Here is a 14,691-nt window from a genome sequence, read left to right on the forward strand (position 1 = left end):
GCCCTTTTTTACCCATCAAAGCAAAAGGGGGGGGGGCCTGTTGTTGTTTTTTACATTATTCAAATGACCAGCAATAGAACCCCCGTTTCACACATTTCTCTTTTCTTGTGTTGAAAGACACTGATTATGCCCCCCAAAAGAACCCCCTCAAATTCCACTTGGACAGTGGATCAGAATTGGTGCATTTAATGGGGTTGTCAGCTTCCGGGGGGGGGGGGCTGAACCGGTACTTGAGAAAATGTCTCCTACCCTGTTTCCCCGAAAATAAGGCAGTGTCTTATATTAATTTTTGCTTTCTTATTTTCAGGGGATGTCTTATTTTTCCGCTCCACAGCTGCATGCTCTGGTCGACGGACATGCTTCCAAACAAAAACTTTCCTATGTCTTACTTTTGGGGGATGTTTTATATTTAGCACTTCAGCAAAACCTCTACTATGTCTTATTTTTAGGGGATGTCTTATTTTCGGGGAAACAGGGTATGGAGGGTGGACCCGACAGCCATATTCCTCACTGAGCCTGGCCCCTGCCCTTGTCCTGGGATTTGCCCGCTGGGAGTTGGCAACCCGCAACAACCATGGCTAAGGATGATCCCGGCCTTCCTCCCTTCCACAATCTACAAGTTTACCCTCCACTGGCTTACTCTGAAGTAAACCTTCCAAGATCCACATGCAAGGCTTTCCCCATGCGCTCCTTCCCTCCTTGGCAATGCAGAAGCAAACAATTCCCACCCACCCCCGTCTTCCCATCAAACAGCCCCGACGGGTGCAACCTTGCAAGGCTGCAGGTAATAACTCCTTTAAAACCTGACATCATATTTCTCACTTGAACTCAGCCAGGCTGCCATCCACTAGGAAAGCCCTTGGTGCTCAGTGGGGCTGCTGGGGGGGGGGGTCTGCAACCCAAGGTGGTGCTGCTGGGGTCCCCCATGTGGTCCCGCCCCCCAAGAAGAACCTGGGGAGGGGAAATGAGGCCACCCAAAGCAGGGTCAACCCCTGACCCCCATTCAAGGGGGGCGGACTGAGGTTAGGTTTATGCTGAAAATCTGTGCTCCTTCAACTCTCTCCCATTTCTCGCCCTTTGCCACTCACCTGTTCAAGAGAATCCACCAGTGGTTCTCCACCCCCGTCCCACACCATCATCACTTGCATCAGCCAACCAGGCAGCTGGGACAGGGAAGCCGGAAGTGGCTTGGGATAGCTTTGGGCTGTGCCTCTCTAGGAACAGGGACTCTTTCCCATTAACCTTTAGGGCGACTTTCCGAAGGAGGCTGAGAGGACCCAAGCCACGCGGAGCCGCAGTGCAAGGACAAAAGAGCCGCATGCGGCAGACCCCTGAGCTAGCCTATGCTATTAGGGTTGCTTTATATTTTCATTGCTTTTTAGAAAAGTTCACACCAGAAACTTAAGAGTATGGAGGACGGACGGACGGACGGACGGACGGACGGACGGATGGACGCCTCTCCAGCTTTGTCATCTGCGAGTATTCCAAATATATCCAAATGCTGGCTTTGGGGAGCACAGCGTGGTGTTCTGCTTTAAATCCAAAATACAGAATTTCTCGGATCATGAAGTCTCCAAGAGCAGAACCAGAAGTTTGCCAAATAAATAATATAGATGCTCAAGCGTGTGTGTGTGTGTGTGTGTGTGTGTAATAAAAGTTTTTTTCTCCAGCGACTCTTTGGTACGCTGGATTCTGGTGGTTGTTTGCTGAACGCTAGTTCCAAAAACCTAAATTCTACTGAGATATTTGTAAAGGGATAAAATAAAATAAGAGGCCTAGGGACTTCTGGTGAAGATTGGTAAGCTTGCCATGTGGTAAACATTTTTGAAAGTGCAAATAAAATTATGAATGTTTCTTTTTCATGGCATCCCTGTGAAGATTGCAGCCAAAAATGTGCAATCTAACTCTGCCAAGAATCACCCCCGCTGGCTGGCTGGCAGGCTGGCAGGCTGGCTTATTTGTTTCTCTCTCTCCCCCATGCCAAAGTGGGATCCAGGGTGGTTAACATCATAAATTAAATCATTTCTGCAGGAAGATTAAGGTCACATACCCACAGAATGTAGGGGAGGGCAAGATGACATCATTCACCGGATGCTGCAGCAGCCCTTGGGCTGACTCAGAATTCAGCTTACTCACAGTGAGTGATGGTAGCTTAATCCAAATGGCCACTGTTACATTTCACCTTTTTCTCAGGTAGCCAGTGTAGCCACAGGTCTTGATAACAGTGGGCCGTTGAGAAGGGTGCCTCCATTTTTGCTGATGCAGTGTATCCCGGTTCTTGCTAATACTATTCAAAAAAGGGCTACGAACTAACAGCAACACACCGAGCGCTTAACACACAGGTGTTAAGGGGATGATGGGAGGGGATGATGGGAACTGTAGTCCATAACATCTGGAGGGCCACGAGTTTGACACCTATGGTAACAACTAACATTTTTCAGCATTTGGAGAAGGGGCCCAGGAAACAAGTTATGGCATTGCCTATTAGTTCAGCATTGGAAGAGCAACGCACCCCAAACCAAAGCAACGACACATCAAAAATTCCTTTTACTTTAGTCCCCTTTTCGGTGTCCTTCAGTCTCTTGACTGTGATGTTCCAAAAGATGGATTGTACTTTTCGTAGGTCACTAACTCTGCCGATCAGTCTGTGCTAGGAATAATTCAAAAATTTATCTTATCAACAGATTTTACTCTGCCAGCAAAACAAAACAAACGGTTGCATTCTCTCCACTCACATCCTAATTAATTAGATTTAGGCTGGTTAATTAGATTGTTGGGTTTTTGTTCTCAAGTACAATTGAACATGCGTAGCATTTTGGATAAGCAAGTGTTCTTCTTCATGTACTAGAAAGAGAAATCAGCTTCCATTGATTTATAATCATGCCCGCAATTTCTGTGAAGGTGCAATTTTAATGAAGGTTGCTTGTTCCGTTCTTTATAGCCCCCTTCCCTCTGAGTTATGTCTATATTTAGATTATAAACCTTCGAATAGGGATGGATGTCATTTAATTACATTTTTGGATGAAGCGTTTATTATGTTCTAGGCACAGCAGAATTTTAATTAAATCAAATTATTTTGGGGTGTGTGTGTGTGTGTGTGTGTGTGTGTGTGTGTGTGTGTGTGTGTGTGTGGAGGACTGCTACCCCACCCATTTTCACATTGAGAGTGGTAATGTTGTTCTGTGCTCTTGCAGTAGGGTAGCACAAATAACTGAGTCGTGTACATCATGATACATTTCCACTCTTTCAGTTTTGCATGTTGTATAAATAAGAATCTTGTGGCAGAGTTGTCGCTTCGTTGACCTTTCCGTTTAATTAGCACATTCATGCTACTGCACCCTTCCCCTTAGTTGAGTACTAAGGAGGCTGTGAGTCCATTGATTTCCTCTGAGCACCTCTTCCCTTGGTACGAATTCCGTCTTTGCTTCTGTAACCATTTGTTATGGTGGTGTCCTCTTTAGCAATTTTTAATAGTAATCAGAGTTACACTCTGTTTAGTGTAAACTATGCTTAACTTTGGGACTGATGCAATCATTGGCGTGTATCCAATCATCCATAGACTTTGAGGAATTTTATTTATTTTATTTGTTTTATTAGATTTAAGAACATAAGAACATAAGAACTAGCCTGCTGGATCAGACCAGAGTCCATCTAGTCCAGCATTCTGCTACTCGCAGTGGCCCACCAGGTGCCTTTGGGAGCTCACGTGCAGGAGGTGAAAGCAATGGCCTTCTGCTGCCATTTATACTCCACCCATCCCTGACCATAGCCAGGCACTATGGGAGATCCCCAGTTCCCCTTCCTGCAGCAACCCACTGTTATCCTAAAATTTTTGTTCCTGGTGAGTTAAATGGGGAACTGCCATGGAAAATGTTAGAAATTGCCAGCCTTCATCCCACAAACAAGAATGCCTTTCCATCAGAAGAACTACGCCAGGGGTCTGCAACCTGCGGCTCTCCAGATGTTAATGGACTACAATTCCCATCAATTGGCCATGCTGGCAGGGGCTGATGGGAATTGTAGTCCATGAACATCTGGAGAGCCGCAGGTTGCAGACCCCGGAACTACACTGTTTGATACAAGTCATTAATTATAGGTAAGGCTTATGGGAAAAGATTGGGAAAGAACTGCTTGGTAGAAGGGGGTTGACTTCAAAACCATTCCTAAACCCGTGACCACAGTTATGGGACTGAGAATTTTCCAATGTGGGGTGGTTTTTAGTTTTAATCCTGAGCATTAAAAGAGTATTATTTAATATAAGATTATGGAAATGTCTCTTATCAAATTGCATTTGTGATTGCTCATGGTATGTGGATTGTATGTAATGTTTTTCGAAGTTTTCAAATTGTTTGTAGGATATTTTGTGCTTTGTACAAATGTTCTGTCTGGAAAATACCTCATTATTAGTTTTCATGTGGACCTGAACATGTAGTGACTGCGAGATTATCGTTATATTCTGACCATAACAAAAAATCTTTGATACAGTACGCTGTAACATGGGAAATACAGCAGTACTGTCCCTTCTTTCACCGTGAAGCCAAGGTCATAATGGGAGGAGCCTGCCTGCTTCTCTTCTCGGAATCCTCGTTCCTACTTTTTTTAGGATCGATACTTACCGGTATGTGGGAAGGAGGTTAAGCATTTTCGTTTCTCATAGCAAGAAGCTATTGGAATAATTTGGGAAGAAATGGCAGTTTATACAAGAAATGGCAATAATAATATAATAAATGGCAATTTATATAATAAATATAATAAATAATATTGTAGGCTTCCATGCCACTGGGGTAAGATACATATTCGAACTTAGTAATTTCAAAACTATGCACTGATATTATTTATTGTTGGGAGTTGGAAGTGGGACTCTTTTAGCCATTGGACATAATTATTTCCTCCGTTTTCCATCTTCAGCTTACTGTCTGGGCTGACTTTGGGTTTCAGGAAGCAATACGTTTTAGTAGAACAGTCATGCTTGCGAAAGGCTTTCTCACATGTTGTCGTTGTGGCTCAAGCTTGCGTATGCTTCATGTTCAAAGCAGTTATCGGTTGTTGCACTGCAGTAGTGGCTCCCCAGTGCGCAATGATTGTCGTCTGCCAAATCTCTAGCTGTTGTGTTGCCTGTTTTCCTTTCTCCGAAGCTAGTGATCTATCACAGAATTGGAAGCACATATCGGTTCTTCGCGCTCAGCAGCTTGCGTTCAGCTTCAAGTACCCTGGATTTTTCTGGGTTGCCCCGAAGAAGTTTTTTTTGTGGGTTTTTTAAAAATGTAATACTCTTATTGACTGCATTCGTCATGTATTATGCAAGCACTCTTGCCTTCTGGAACGGATCGCTGACCCCAGTGTTTTGGTTTTTCGCTGATGTGTGGCAGTGAATTGGGTTATGCTTTTGGAAATGAAGGTCATCCAAAACGCTATAGTGTTCTGACTTGGCAGTGATACAGCCCTTCAGAAATTCCAGTCAGTGAAACAGAGAAACTGGAACATAAGAAACCAGATCAAACAAACTGATAATTTGCTGGCTAGACACTGTCCGTTTTTGTCGAGAACCGTTTTAATAGTGGCATTTCATCTGCCTATGTCGGGGAGGTGTATGCTCTTACATAGTATTATCTGTACATGTTTGTTTTGCCGCATGCAGGGAGTGGGAGGCCAACTGTTAGTCATGTTTGGCAGGATGACAGTATCAAACAGATGTGTGCACGCTAGCTCAGGAAAGACTTACGGAAGAAACGGGTTTCAGGCTGAGAGGTAGTTTCAAACTGTTTCAAACATAAAAGAGAATAATAAAAAAAAGAATGGGGGATTAAAAAGAGAGCTGGTAGATTAGTTTGAAGTGACAGACCGGGAGGGGGCGGAATCCCACAATAGAAGGTCATCGACCTTGAACAATACAGAGAACAACAGGGAATCAGTAAAGAGATGAGTGACTTGATCTTTCCCTCGAAAAGTGTAACCTTAAACGTTGTGTGTTAAAATTAATGTGTTTATTTGTATATTTAGCATTAAATCCACTTACTTCCTTCTACCAGCTGGGTCCAATTATTCTTTTATGTTAAGTCTTCTGACACAGAACAGTTTCCTCCAATAGAAAATATCTGTCTCTATCAAATAAAGTTGTTAAAGGGAAGCAATTATTAGACACCTATAGCTTTTCTTCAGCAATTTTCACACTGGTATTTTATCATCCCTGCTAGTGGGAGATTTGTTTGCTTGAGATCTTCTTGGCAGTTGGATAAAAATGATTTTTTTTAAAAAAATTAAACATTAAAATACTCAAGTAAACCCCTTCTTTTCTTTCTTTTTCCTCCCTAATAGGATGATAGTGATGGGATTCCATGGTCGGAGGAGAGGGTGGTACGAAAAGTCCTTTACTTATCTCTAAAGGAATTCAAGAATTCACAGAAGAGGCAGCACGGTGATGGCATTAATGGTGACCTCAAGGGTGTGAATGGTAAGTCTCTTTTCAACAGATGGACTTTCCCTCAAATCAGAGAGCTCCGTTGGGGAATCAGGAAGAAGGTCCTGGATGCCTGCTGTATTTGCCTCCTCCGTTTCCCTGTTGTGTATGCAACATTTGGATTCTGTGGGGATCAGTGCACACTGAAAAAGGCTCACAGGAATTGCTGTCTATTATCAAATGGAGTCTGGTTAGAAATATAACACATGTCCAAAATGACAAACATTACAAAAGTACCACAAGGTATCTGAAAAACAGACCCTAATAACACAGATAAAAATCCTGAGCAGTTCGAAACATCCACTGAGCTAACCGGAACCTGGATGTGCACCAGTCTCAAACAAATTTCAGGGCTAGTGGAACATAAATTCCATATGTCTGTGCTTCCAAAATGTACAAAAGTTTGTTAGAACAGTAATGATTTGAAACCATTAGGGACTGCAGTCTGTTCTGAAAACACACAGCCAGGGAGGATGTGCTGGACTGACCTGTGGGGGGAGGGAGGGGTGACCAAAATGTGCCCCCCACATGACCCAGGAAAATGACACCTGGGTCGTTTGCCTCTGTTGCCCCCCTTTATACGCCATTGTCTCAATGTTATACTGTAGCTCACATAGTGAACTACTATGATTTCCAACAAGTCCATGTGCTGAGCAACTCTGAAACTCCACTTTAAAAGCATTTGTATTATGTTTACCAGTACCGCCTCAGCTGGTAGATTTTGAGGGAGTTTCCTGAGATTTTGAGGGAGGTTCCTGAGAAGGGTGGAGGTTGCGAAGAAGAAGAGTATGGATTTGTGCCCTGCTTTCCCCAGCCATAAGCAGGCTCAAAGTGGCTTACAAACTCCTTCCCTTCCTCTCCCCGCAACAGACTCTTTGTGAAGTTGGTGGGGCTGAGAGAGTTCCGAAAGAACTGTGGCTAATCCAAGGTCACTCAGCAGGCTTCAAGTGTAGGAGCGGGGAAACAAATCCAGTTCACCAGATAAGAGTCGGTCACTCGTGTGGAGGAGTAGGGAATCAAACCTGGTTCTCTAGATTAGAGTCCACCTGCTATTAACCACTACACCACGCTTCCATCTGGAAGTGTGACATTACTTCCAGGGGATACTTTAGAGACATGGGGAAATTCCTAGCTCAGTGGTGGCGAACCTTTGGCACTCCAGATGTTATGGACTACAATTCCCATCAGCCCCTGCCAGCATGGCCACTTGGCCATGCTGGCGAAGGCACTGATAGGCCACTAACCAGGACTTATAAGGATTCGCTCCCTCATGGTCCATCATCAGCGCATCACTATGTAGCCCATTGTTTGGATAGGTTTTTTTTACATATTTTATTTAAGTAATTATATCAAATAATACAGTAACATAACAGACCAGTATGAAACATGAAATAAGTCATAAATCCATGAAGGGAGAAATCTCCCGTGTGATAAATGCTTTTAACAGTGAAAATAGAAAAGAATCTAAAAAAGAAACACACACACACACACACACACACCCCACCCCCCCCACCACCCCACCACCACCACCACCATCATCATCATCATCATCATCATCATCATCATCATCATCATCATCATAGAGGCCTGGGGGCAAGGATTTGTCTTTATGGATCTTTGTGGAGAGAGGAAACAGTAGAGTTTCTCATTGGCCCAAACAGTACAAAGCTAGTCTACGATTATTTTGCACAGCCAGGGTCATTCATATAGAAGTGTTTATTTGGCACCCACTTGCTGTCATCTTTCTTGATGTAGTATCATAAGCAAAGAGGCTTTCCTTCGTGTTGGTTTACAGTTTTTCGAATTGATTTTTAGTCTCTTTTTAAGTGTTCCCCACCTCGAGGGCTTGAATGATGCAGAGAAGTGGGATACAGATGTTATTAATCAATGTAAAAGATGGGACTTAGTAAACAAATGAATTAATTTGGCTACATATTTGCTTTACTAGGTATTTGCTTTGTTGGCTCTAGATATTCACAGGGTATAGAATGACCGTTCTTCTGTGCTACAGTGTTCCTTTGTTCAGTTTTTGTTTCTCTTCCACGATGTGGGAACATAAAAATCAGAAGGGGATATTTCCGTGTGCTGTCAGGAAACCCATTGTAGCATTCAGCGGGAGCCTCTCTAACTCTGGGAAACAGGATAACACATGAGCAAGCCCAAGGGAACCTGTGCTGTAATTTTGAATGTTACTATCTGCTATTTTCACTAAGATTTTAATAAACCCAGGGTTTTGGATAGCAGTAATCAGTTTTTCAGAGGTCTCTTTGTAAGAAAAAGAGTTGCGTTCTCGTGGGAAATAGCTTTCTTTTCAGTGTTGCTCTCGACATGAAATATGGCAGTAAAATTGAAGGCTGTAATGCAAATATCCTTGGATTGTATTCATGAGGCTGCATTTAACATTTTTTTTCCTCGGGAGAGCAGCTCATGAAACAAGACGCCTGAAACAGAATGAAACAAACAAAAAATATTAAACCATTTCAATGCCACTTTGGTTAGGTAACGGACATGCCTATATTTTAATTGTGGATGTTATTAAATCGTGTTTGTTCGTGTTCTTGTGCTCTGAGGATGCCTATTCGGAAGGGCTCAGCGGAGACATTCCAACCTGCCGTTTGAACATACCATCCCTTTATCACCCCAAACTACAGCTTGAGCTTTCATCCAGGCAAATAATGGCTCATAGTACAATCCATGGGGGAAAGGGGGAGGTTCCGCAGCAGCAGGAGACGCCGCTGTCGAGGTGCAGCCACACCGCCTCCAAAGAAGATTGGGGAGGCATTGAGAAGACGAGAAAAACCAGAAAAGTCCACAACTCATGGTTGTTTTTAACAGCTTCTGCCTGCTGTGTTATTGTCATAAGTCTCTTGTAGGCATGGGGAGGGTGTGTGTGTTCCCAGACTGAAAGCCCCTGGGGAAGCAGACTACAGGAACCCCCCCAGAATGCCTCCACCTGTGCCGCTGTAGGGTCCTGCGCCAGAGGATCACTAGCACCGTGGGGCCGCACAGTACCCTCCCTCCAGCAGTACCATTTCCCACACCTGCTGGTGCACTTGCCTCTTGCATTGGTGTTGGGGCAACCACAACAGCATGCCCCTGTGTGCCATCTGCAGTCCCTTTATCCACCTCCTGCATTGTGGATTGCACTGCTAGAGTTGCTTGCCTGCTTTTTGTTGTTGTTCTGCTTAGCACTTCCCAGGACCATTTCACTTAAGAGGGGTAAGTTCCTGATGGCCCCCTGGCAAGCGGAGTCAAATCTCATAGTGTAGTTCTAAGCAGAGTTAGGGCTGACTTCAGTGGACGTTGAAGAGTGTCCTTCTGTTTAGGACTGCCCCGCAAGTAACTTTGTCAGCACTGCAGGTCCCCTCTGCTGAGCCCAAGGAGACAACAAATGAACCGACATCCATTGTTGACCAGGTCACGAGTATGCTTGAGAAACAGGAGGGGCTGGCTGATTGTGCCACAAGAAGTCCCCGCAGCCAAAGCTGCATTATATACTCAGAGTATAAACTGGAAGGCTTTCTCAGCACATTTTTAATGCTTAAAAAGCCCCCCTCGGCTTATCCTCTAGTATATACGGTAATTCCAAGATGGCGGCCGGAGCTGGGGCTGCTGTGGGGATCCTGTAAGCATGTTGCTGCTTTTTTCTAACTCACCAGGGGAGACGTAAAAGCAAACTGTGGGACAGCCTGCATAGCATTACAACTAGGTTGTGTGTGTGTGTTAAAAGAAACTGAGGCATTTATCTCATAAGGGTTATTGGTGCATTGCATTCTACATGAATACAATTCTTCATACTGTAGCTGATACCTTTGTGTCAAGCACATCCATCCCATTATGACTGTGAAGAAATAATGCTGTTGCAAAAAAAAAAATATTGCTTTGCAAAGCAGCAACGATGGGGCTCTTTGCCATGACTCATTCCCCACCCTGAGTTACACAGTGAGGAGAGTGCTGCTCCTTTTCCTTTAAAACTCATCAGTCACCAGGATGAGAACATAAGAACTAGCCTGCTGGATCAGACCAGAGTCCATCTAGTCCAGCTCTCTGCTACTCGCAGTGGCCCACCAGGTGCCTTTGGGAGGAGCTCCACTTGGCATGGGAGGTGAAAGCAATGACCTTCTAGACTGTTGCTCCAGAGCACCTGGACTGTTAAGGCATTTGCAATCTCAGATCAAAGAGGATCAAGATTAGTAGCCATAAATCGACTTCTCCTCCATAAATCTGTCCAAGGATGGAAGGACCAGACCCAGGAATACCTATACTACCCCCCATTACCCCAAAATTATCTGCTGTTCCACTACCACCCCAAAATTCCTCACTGCCCCCTTGATGTTTCTGCCCCCAGGGGGGTGGTACCACGCACTTTGGGAATTCCTAATCTGTAGGCACCAATGGGCTTAGAAAGGTCTAATTCTATTTTAAATAGGCCTAACTCTGTGATTGCTGTCTCCTGCTGGTGTGACTGTTTGCAGTCTGGACTTGTGTCACTTTGTGACCGGGCCATGAACTACAATGTTCTGTCCCCCTTGTTGGTACCTGGTGGTAGAAAAGCAATCAGTAGGTTGAAATAAAAATAAAACAATTAATTTCTCTAGTGAGCCACTCTTATTTGGAATAGAATAGAATAGAATAGAATAGAATCTTTATTGGCCAAGTGTGATTGGACACACAAGGATACTCCGATTTTATATGCTCTCGAATTGTATAAAAAGAAAAATGTTTGTCAAGAATCATAAGGTACAACATAGTAGTTGTCATATAGGTCTAGTAAGCAATCAAAAAACAGTCAATAGTAAAGAAAACATAAAATGTAAAATCACAAAATAAATGAAATGAAATGTCAGCACAGTCATAAGTGGGAGGAGATGGGTAATAGGAATGATGAAAAAAGTAATGCAGTAATTAGTAATGGTGGGCCTAGTGTTCCTTACCTCCCAGGTGAAGGCCTAGTACTTAATTTTTTCTCAGAAAGAGCAGCAGTTGTAAAGCCGTGTAATGTGAGATGTATAGCATGTTAACTTGTAGCCCCCTTGAATCTCACATGCAGAAAATTAAGCAGGAGGTAGAATTCATCATAGAATGTTGTGTCTGGATAGCACCACTCTAATAACGAGAGAACCGTGGAGGTATGCATAGGGGGGTCTCTTAAAAGTCCGTCAGCTGTGTGGAAACATGCCACGGTGCCGTTCTGAAGCCCAAAATACAATGTGTGACGTTTTGAAAGCTCCCAGTTCAATATTACCTGTATCTTTAAAGCCAGCATGCATTCAGAGGATCTTTGTTTCTGAAAGGATATTAAAATATACTTTTTCATCGAGTGTTTATTTTTAAGATGTGCTGGAGTGATGTAAAAATACCCCTAAGGCTTTAGCAATAAGAGAACCCTCTTTTCAAACGCTCATTCTCGAGTTTAGGATATAAACCTTGGGATAACACATTTGTAGGAAGTGGGCTTGCTTTTTATTAAACGAGCCTAAACACAGGATATTTCAGCTTTGCAAGTAAAGCTTATAACCTTGTAGAATTTCAACAGAAGTCTCATTTAGTTGGGGTTTCAGTTATTGTATACTGTAAACACAGGAATAAGAAACAGGAATTTACAATGTGAGTCTTGTACCATGCTCCCAGTGCATTTTATCCTGTATTCTGATTTGTTGTATTTTGTATTGGGCTGAAATAAGCAATATATTGCATGTTGCCTACATATCTCCGAGTCTTTTCTGTAGCCTGCCACATTAGCGAATACCCCTCCTCCAACACAGAACTCTTTATGTCCAGGAAAAATAGTATCGAAGGGAATATTTTCCTTTCACAGAAAAGAAGCCTATTAGGCAGACTGGCGATAGGATAGGGACCACAGAAGAAGGAGGAAGAAGAAAGTGAGTAGCAGATATTAAGACTTCTACTGTGGTTGTGTCTCAGCTTTCTTTGAAGGAGTTTATATTATGCAAACATGACACTTCCTTTTCCATTAAAAAGTGCCTTTTCTCTTCCATATGCCAGTTGATGCCAGGATAGGAAGAAGGTAGAGATTTCAAGGCATGTTTCCCCATCAGATCACATTTTCCTTCAGTGGGTTTTGTCAGTTGCATTTTTTGGTGCAGTGGCGTACTAGACCTAAATGAATAACCAGGGGATATGGGAGGGGCAGGGAACTGTGAAGATCTCTGCAGGGAGGGCAGAAGCCCAGGCGAGCTGCAGCACTGGCCAGTCCAGGAGTCAGCCTGCAGCAGCGGTGCGCATCTGAGCCACCCCCCAAGCCCTGTCCTCCCTGCTGGCTCCCGTTAGTAGGGTGTGGGGAATTGGCCGGGGACATGGGGGAGGCAGTCATATCCCGGGCACCATTTAATTAGTCACGCCACCGCTTTAGACACCAGCTCGCTCCACTGGCGTCATCTCGATGAATCTCCTGATTCTACTGGGCGCAAAATCCTAGAATGTGGTAATAGTAATAGCGTGTAGCTCAGCCCTAAGCATCTGTTTATGGAAGAGAAAAAATTCTGTGTACCATCTATAAATAAATGAAAACAATGTGTTGCAGTGCTTGGTACATTGTCTGGACGCTGAGACTTTTGTGAATGTATTGTCGAAGGCTTTCCCGGCCGGAATCACTGGGGTGCTGTGTGGTTTCCGGGCTGTATGGCCGTGTTCTAGCAGCATTCTCTCCTGACGTTTCGCCTGCATCTGTGGCTGGCATCTTCAGAGGATCTGATAGTAGGAATGGAAAGCAAGTGGAGTATATATACTGTGAGGTCAAAAGGTGAGACCCTCTGAATGAAATTAGCCTGGTCTATGTAGTCACAAGAATGTAACCTGGGAATTGTAACAATATGAAGATAGCAAGGTCAATAGGTGAATGCATCTGAATAGAAGTATCCTGGTCTTTGTTTCCTTTGATTGCTATTGTCTATAGTTGTCCTGTGTTTGTGTGGAGCTGATTAGTCACAGTATATATACTCCACTTGCTTTCCATTCCTACTATCAGATCCTCTGAGGATGCCAGCCACAGATGCAGGCGTCAGGAGAGAATGCTGCTAAATTCCTGACCATACAGCCAACCACACAGCACCCACTTTTGTGAATGTTTCCATTTTATTTCAGCACAGTATAGCTGGGTTTTCACTATGCATTCTAGCTGACTGTCACATTTTTATGTTTATTAAGCACACTGTATGTATGTTAATACGTAGGCTGGTATGCTTGTACCATTTTTATCACACCGTACTTTGTGCTTACTTGTAGTTGAGCAACATTGCAAGTAGTTTGCTCCCCCACCCCCTAATGCTTGTAGATCAAGAGATTCAGTCAGTTTTATTGTCATATAAACAACGGCCCTTTCTGCACAAATCCCTGAAAACATTTGTAAAACGTTTTCAGTCCTCCCCTTTACCAAGATGTATGTCTGCACTCACCCCTGCAAACAATTCCTAGCTGCCATTTTGTGATTTCTCCCTTTTCCCCTCCCTTTTTGTTTGAGAATGTTTCTTCCATGGTTCGTAAGGGGCCGTGTGGCGTAGTGGTTAAGTGCTTGCACTGCCACTCACACGGTCAGGAGTTCGAGCCTCCTGTGGGATCCGAATATCCTGGCAGCTGGCTCATGGTTAACTCAGCCATCATCCATTTCTTGGTCGGTAAATGAGTACGTAGCTCATAGCTAGGGGGTAAAGAATAGCCGGGGAAAGCAATGGCAAACAGCAGTGGGCAGCAGTGGCGTAGTGGCTAAGAGCAGGTGCACTCTGATCTGGAGGAACCAGGTTTGATTCCCAGCTCTGCCGCTTGAGTTGTGGAGGCTTGTCACCAGGGATTCAGATTAGCCTGTACACTCCCACACATGCCAGCTGGGTGACCTTGGGCTAGTCCACAGCTTCTTGGAACTCTCAAGGCAAAGGATGGGCTTTCTTCCACCCACCCGATTCAGGCCACTGCCCTTTTTTTTCTCAGCTTGCAGAAAGTGAAGTTTGCACCTGGGGCTGAGCCGAAATAAACTGCTCTTCCATTCATGTGATGTTTCCAAGGGTGGGAAGTGATTGCGGTTGCGGGGACTAAGTGAACTTTAAAGTTCTTGGCCCATCTCTTAAAGGAACAGCAGTGGTGTAGTGGCTAGAGCAGTGAGCTAAGAGCAGGTGCACTCTGATCTGGAGGAACCAGGTTTGATTCAGCTCTGCGCTTGAGTTGTGGAGGCTTATCTGGGGAATTCAGATTAGCCTGACGCACTCCCACATCGCCAGCTG

The 14,691-nt window shown here is 44.1% G+C and overlaps 1 protein-coding gene across 1 annotated transcript in view; it reads left to right on the forward strand.

The window, feature by feature from the left end:
* Positions 1-14,691, forward strand: part of JARID2 (jumonji and AT-rich interaction domain containing 2) — a 263,241-nt gene that overhangs the window by 128,244 nt on the left and 120,306 nt on the right. The window contains exon 2 of the mRNA XM_048507604.1: positions 6,316-6,451. Coding sequence (XP_048363561.1) covers positions 6,316-6,451 — 136 coding nt within the window. The remainder of the gene's footprint in view (positions 1-6,315; positions 6,452-14,691) is intronic.

The sequence above is a fragment of the Sphaerodactylus townsendi genome, linkage group LG09, assembly GCF_021028975.2.
Source record: "Sphaerodactylus townsendi isolate TG3544 linkage group LG09, MPM_Stown_v2.3, whole genome shotgun sequence".
Classification (NCBI taxonomy): Eukaryota; Metazoa; Chordata; class Lepidosauria; order Squamata; family Sphaerodactylidae; genus Sphaerodactylus; species Sphaerodactylus townsendi.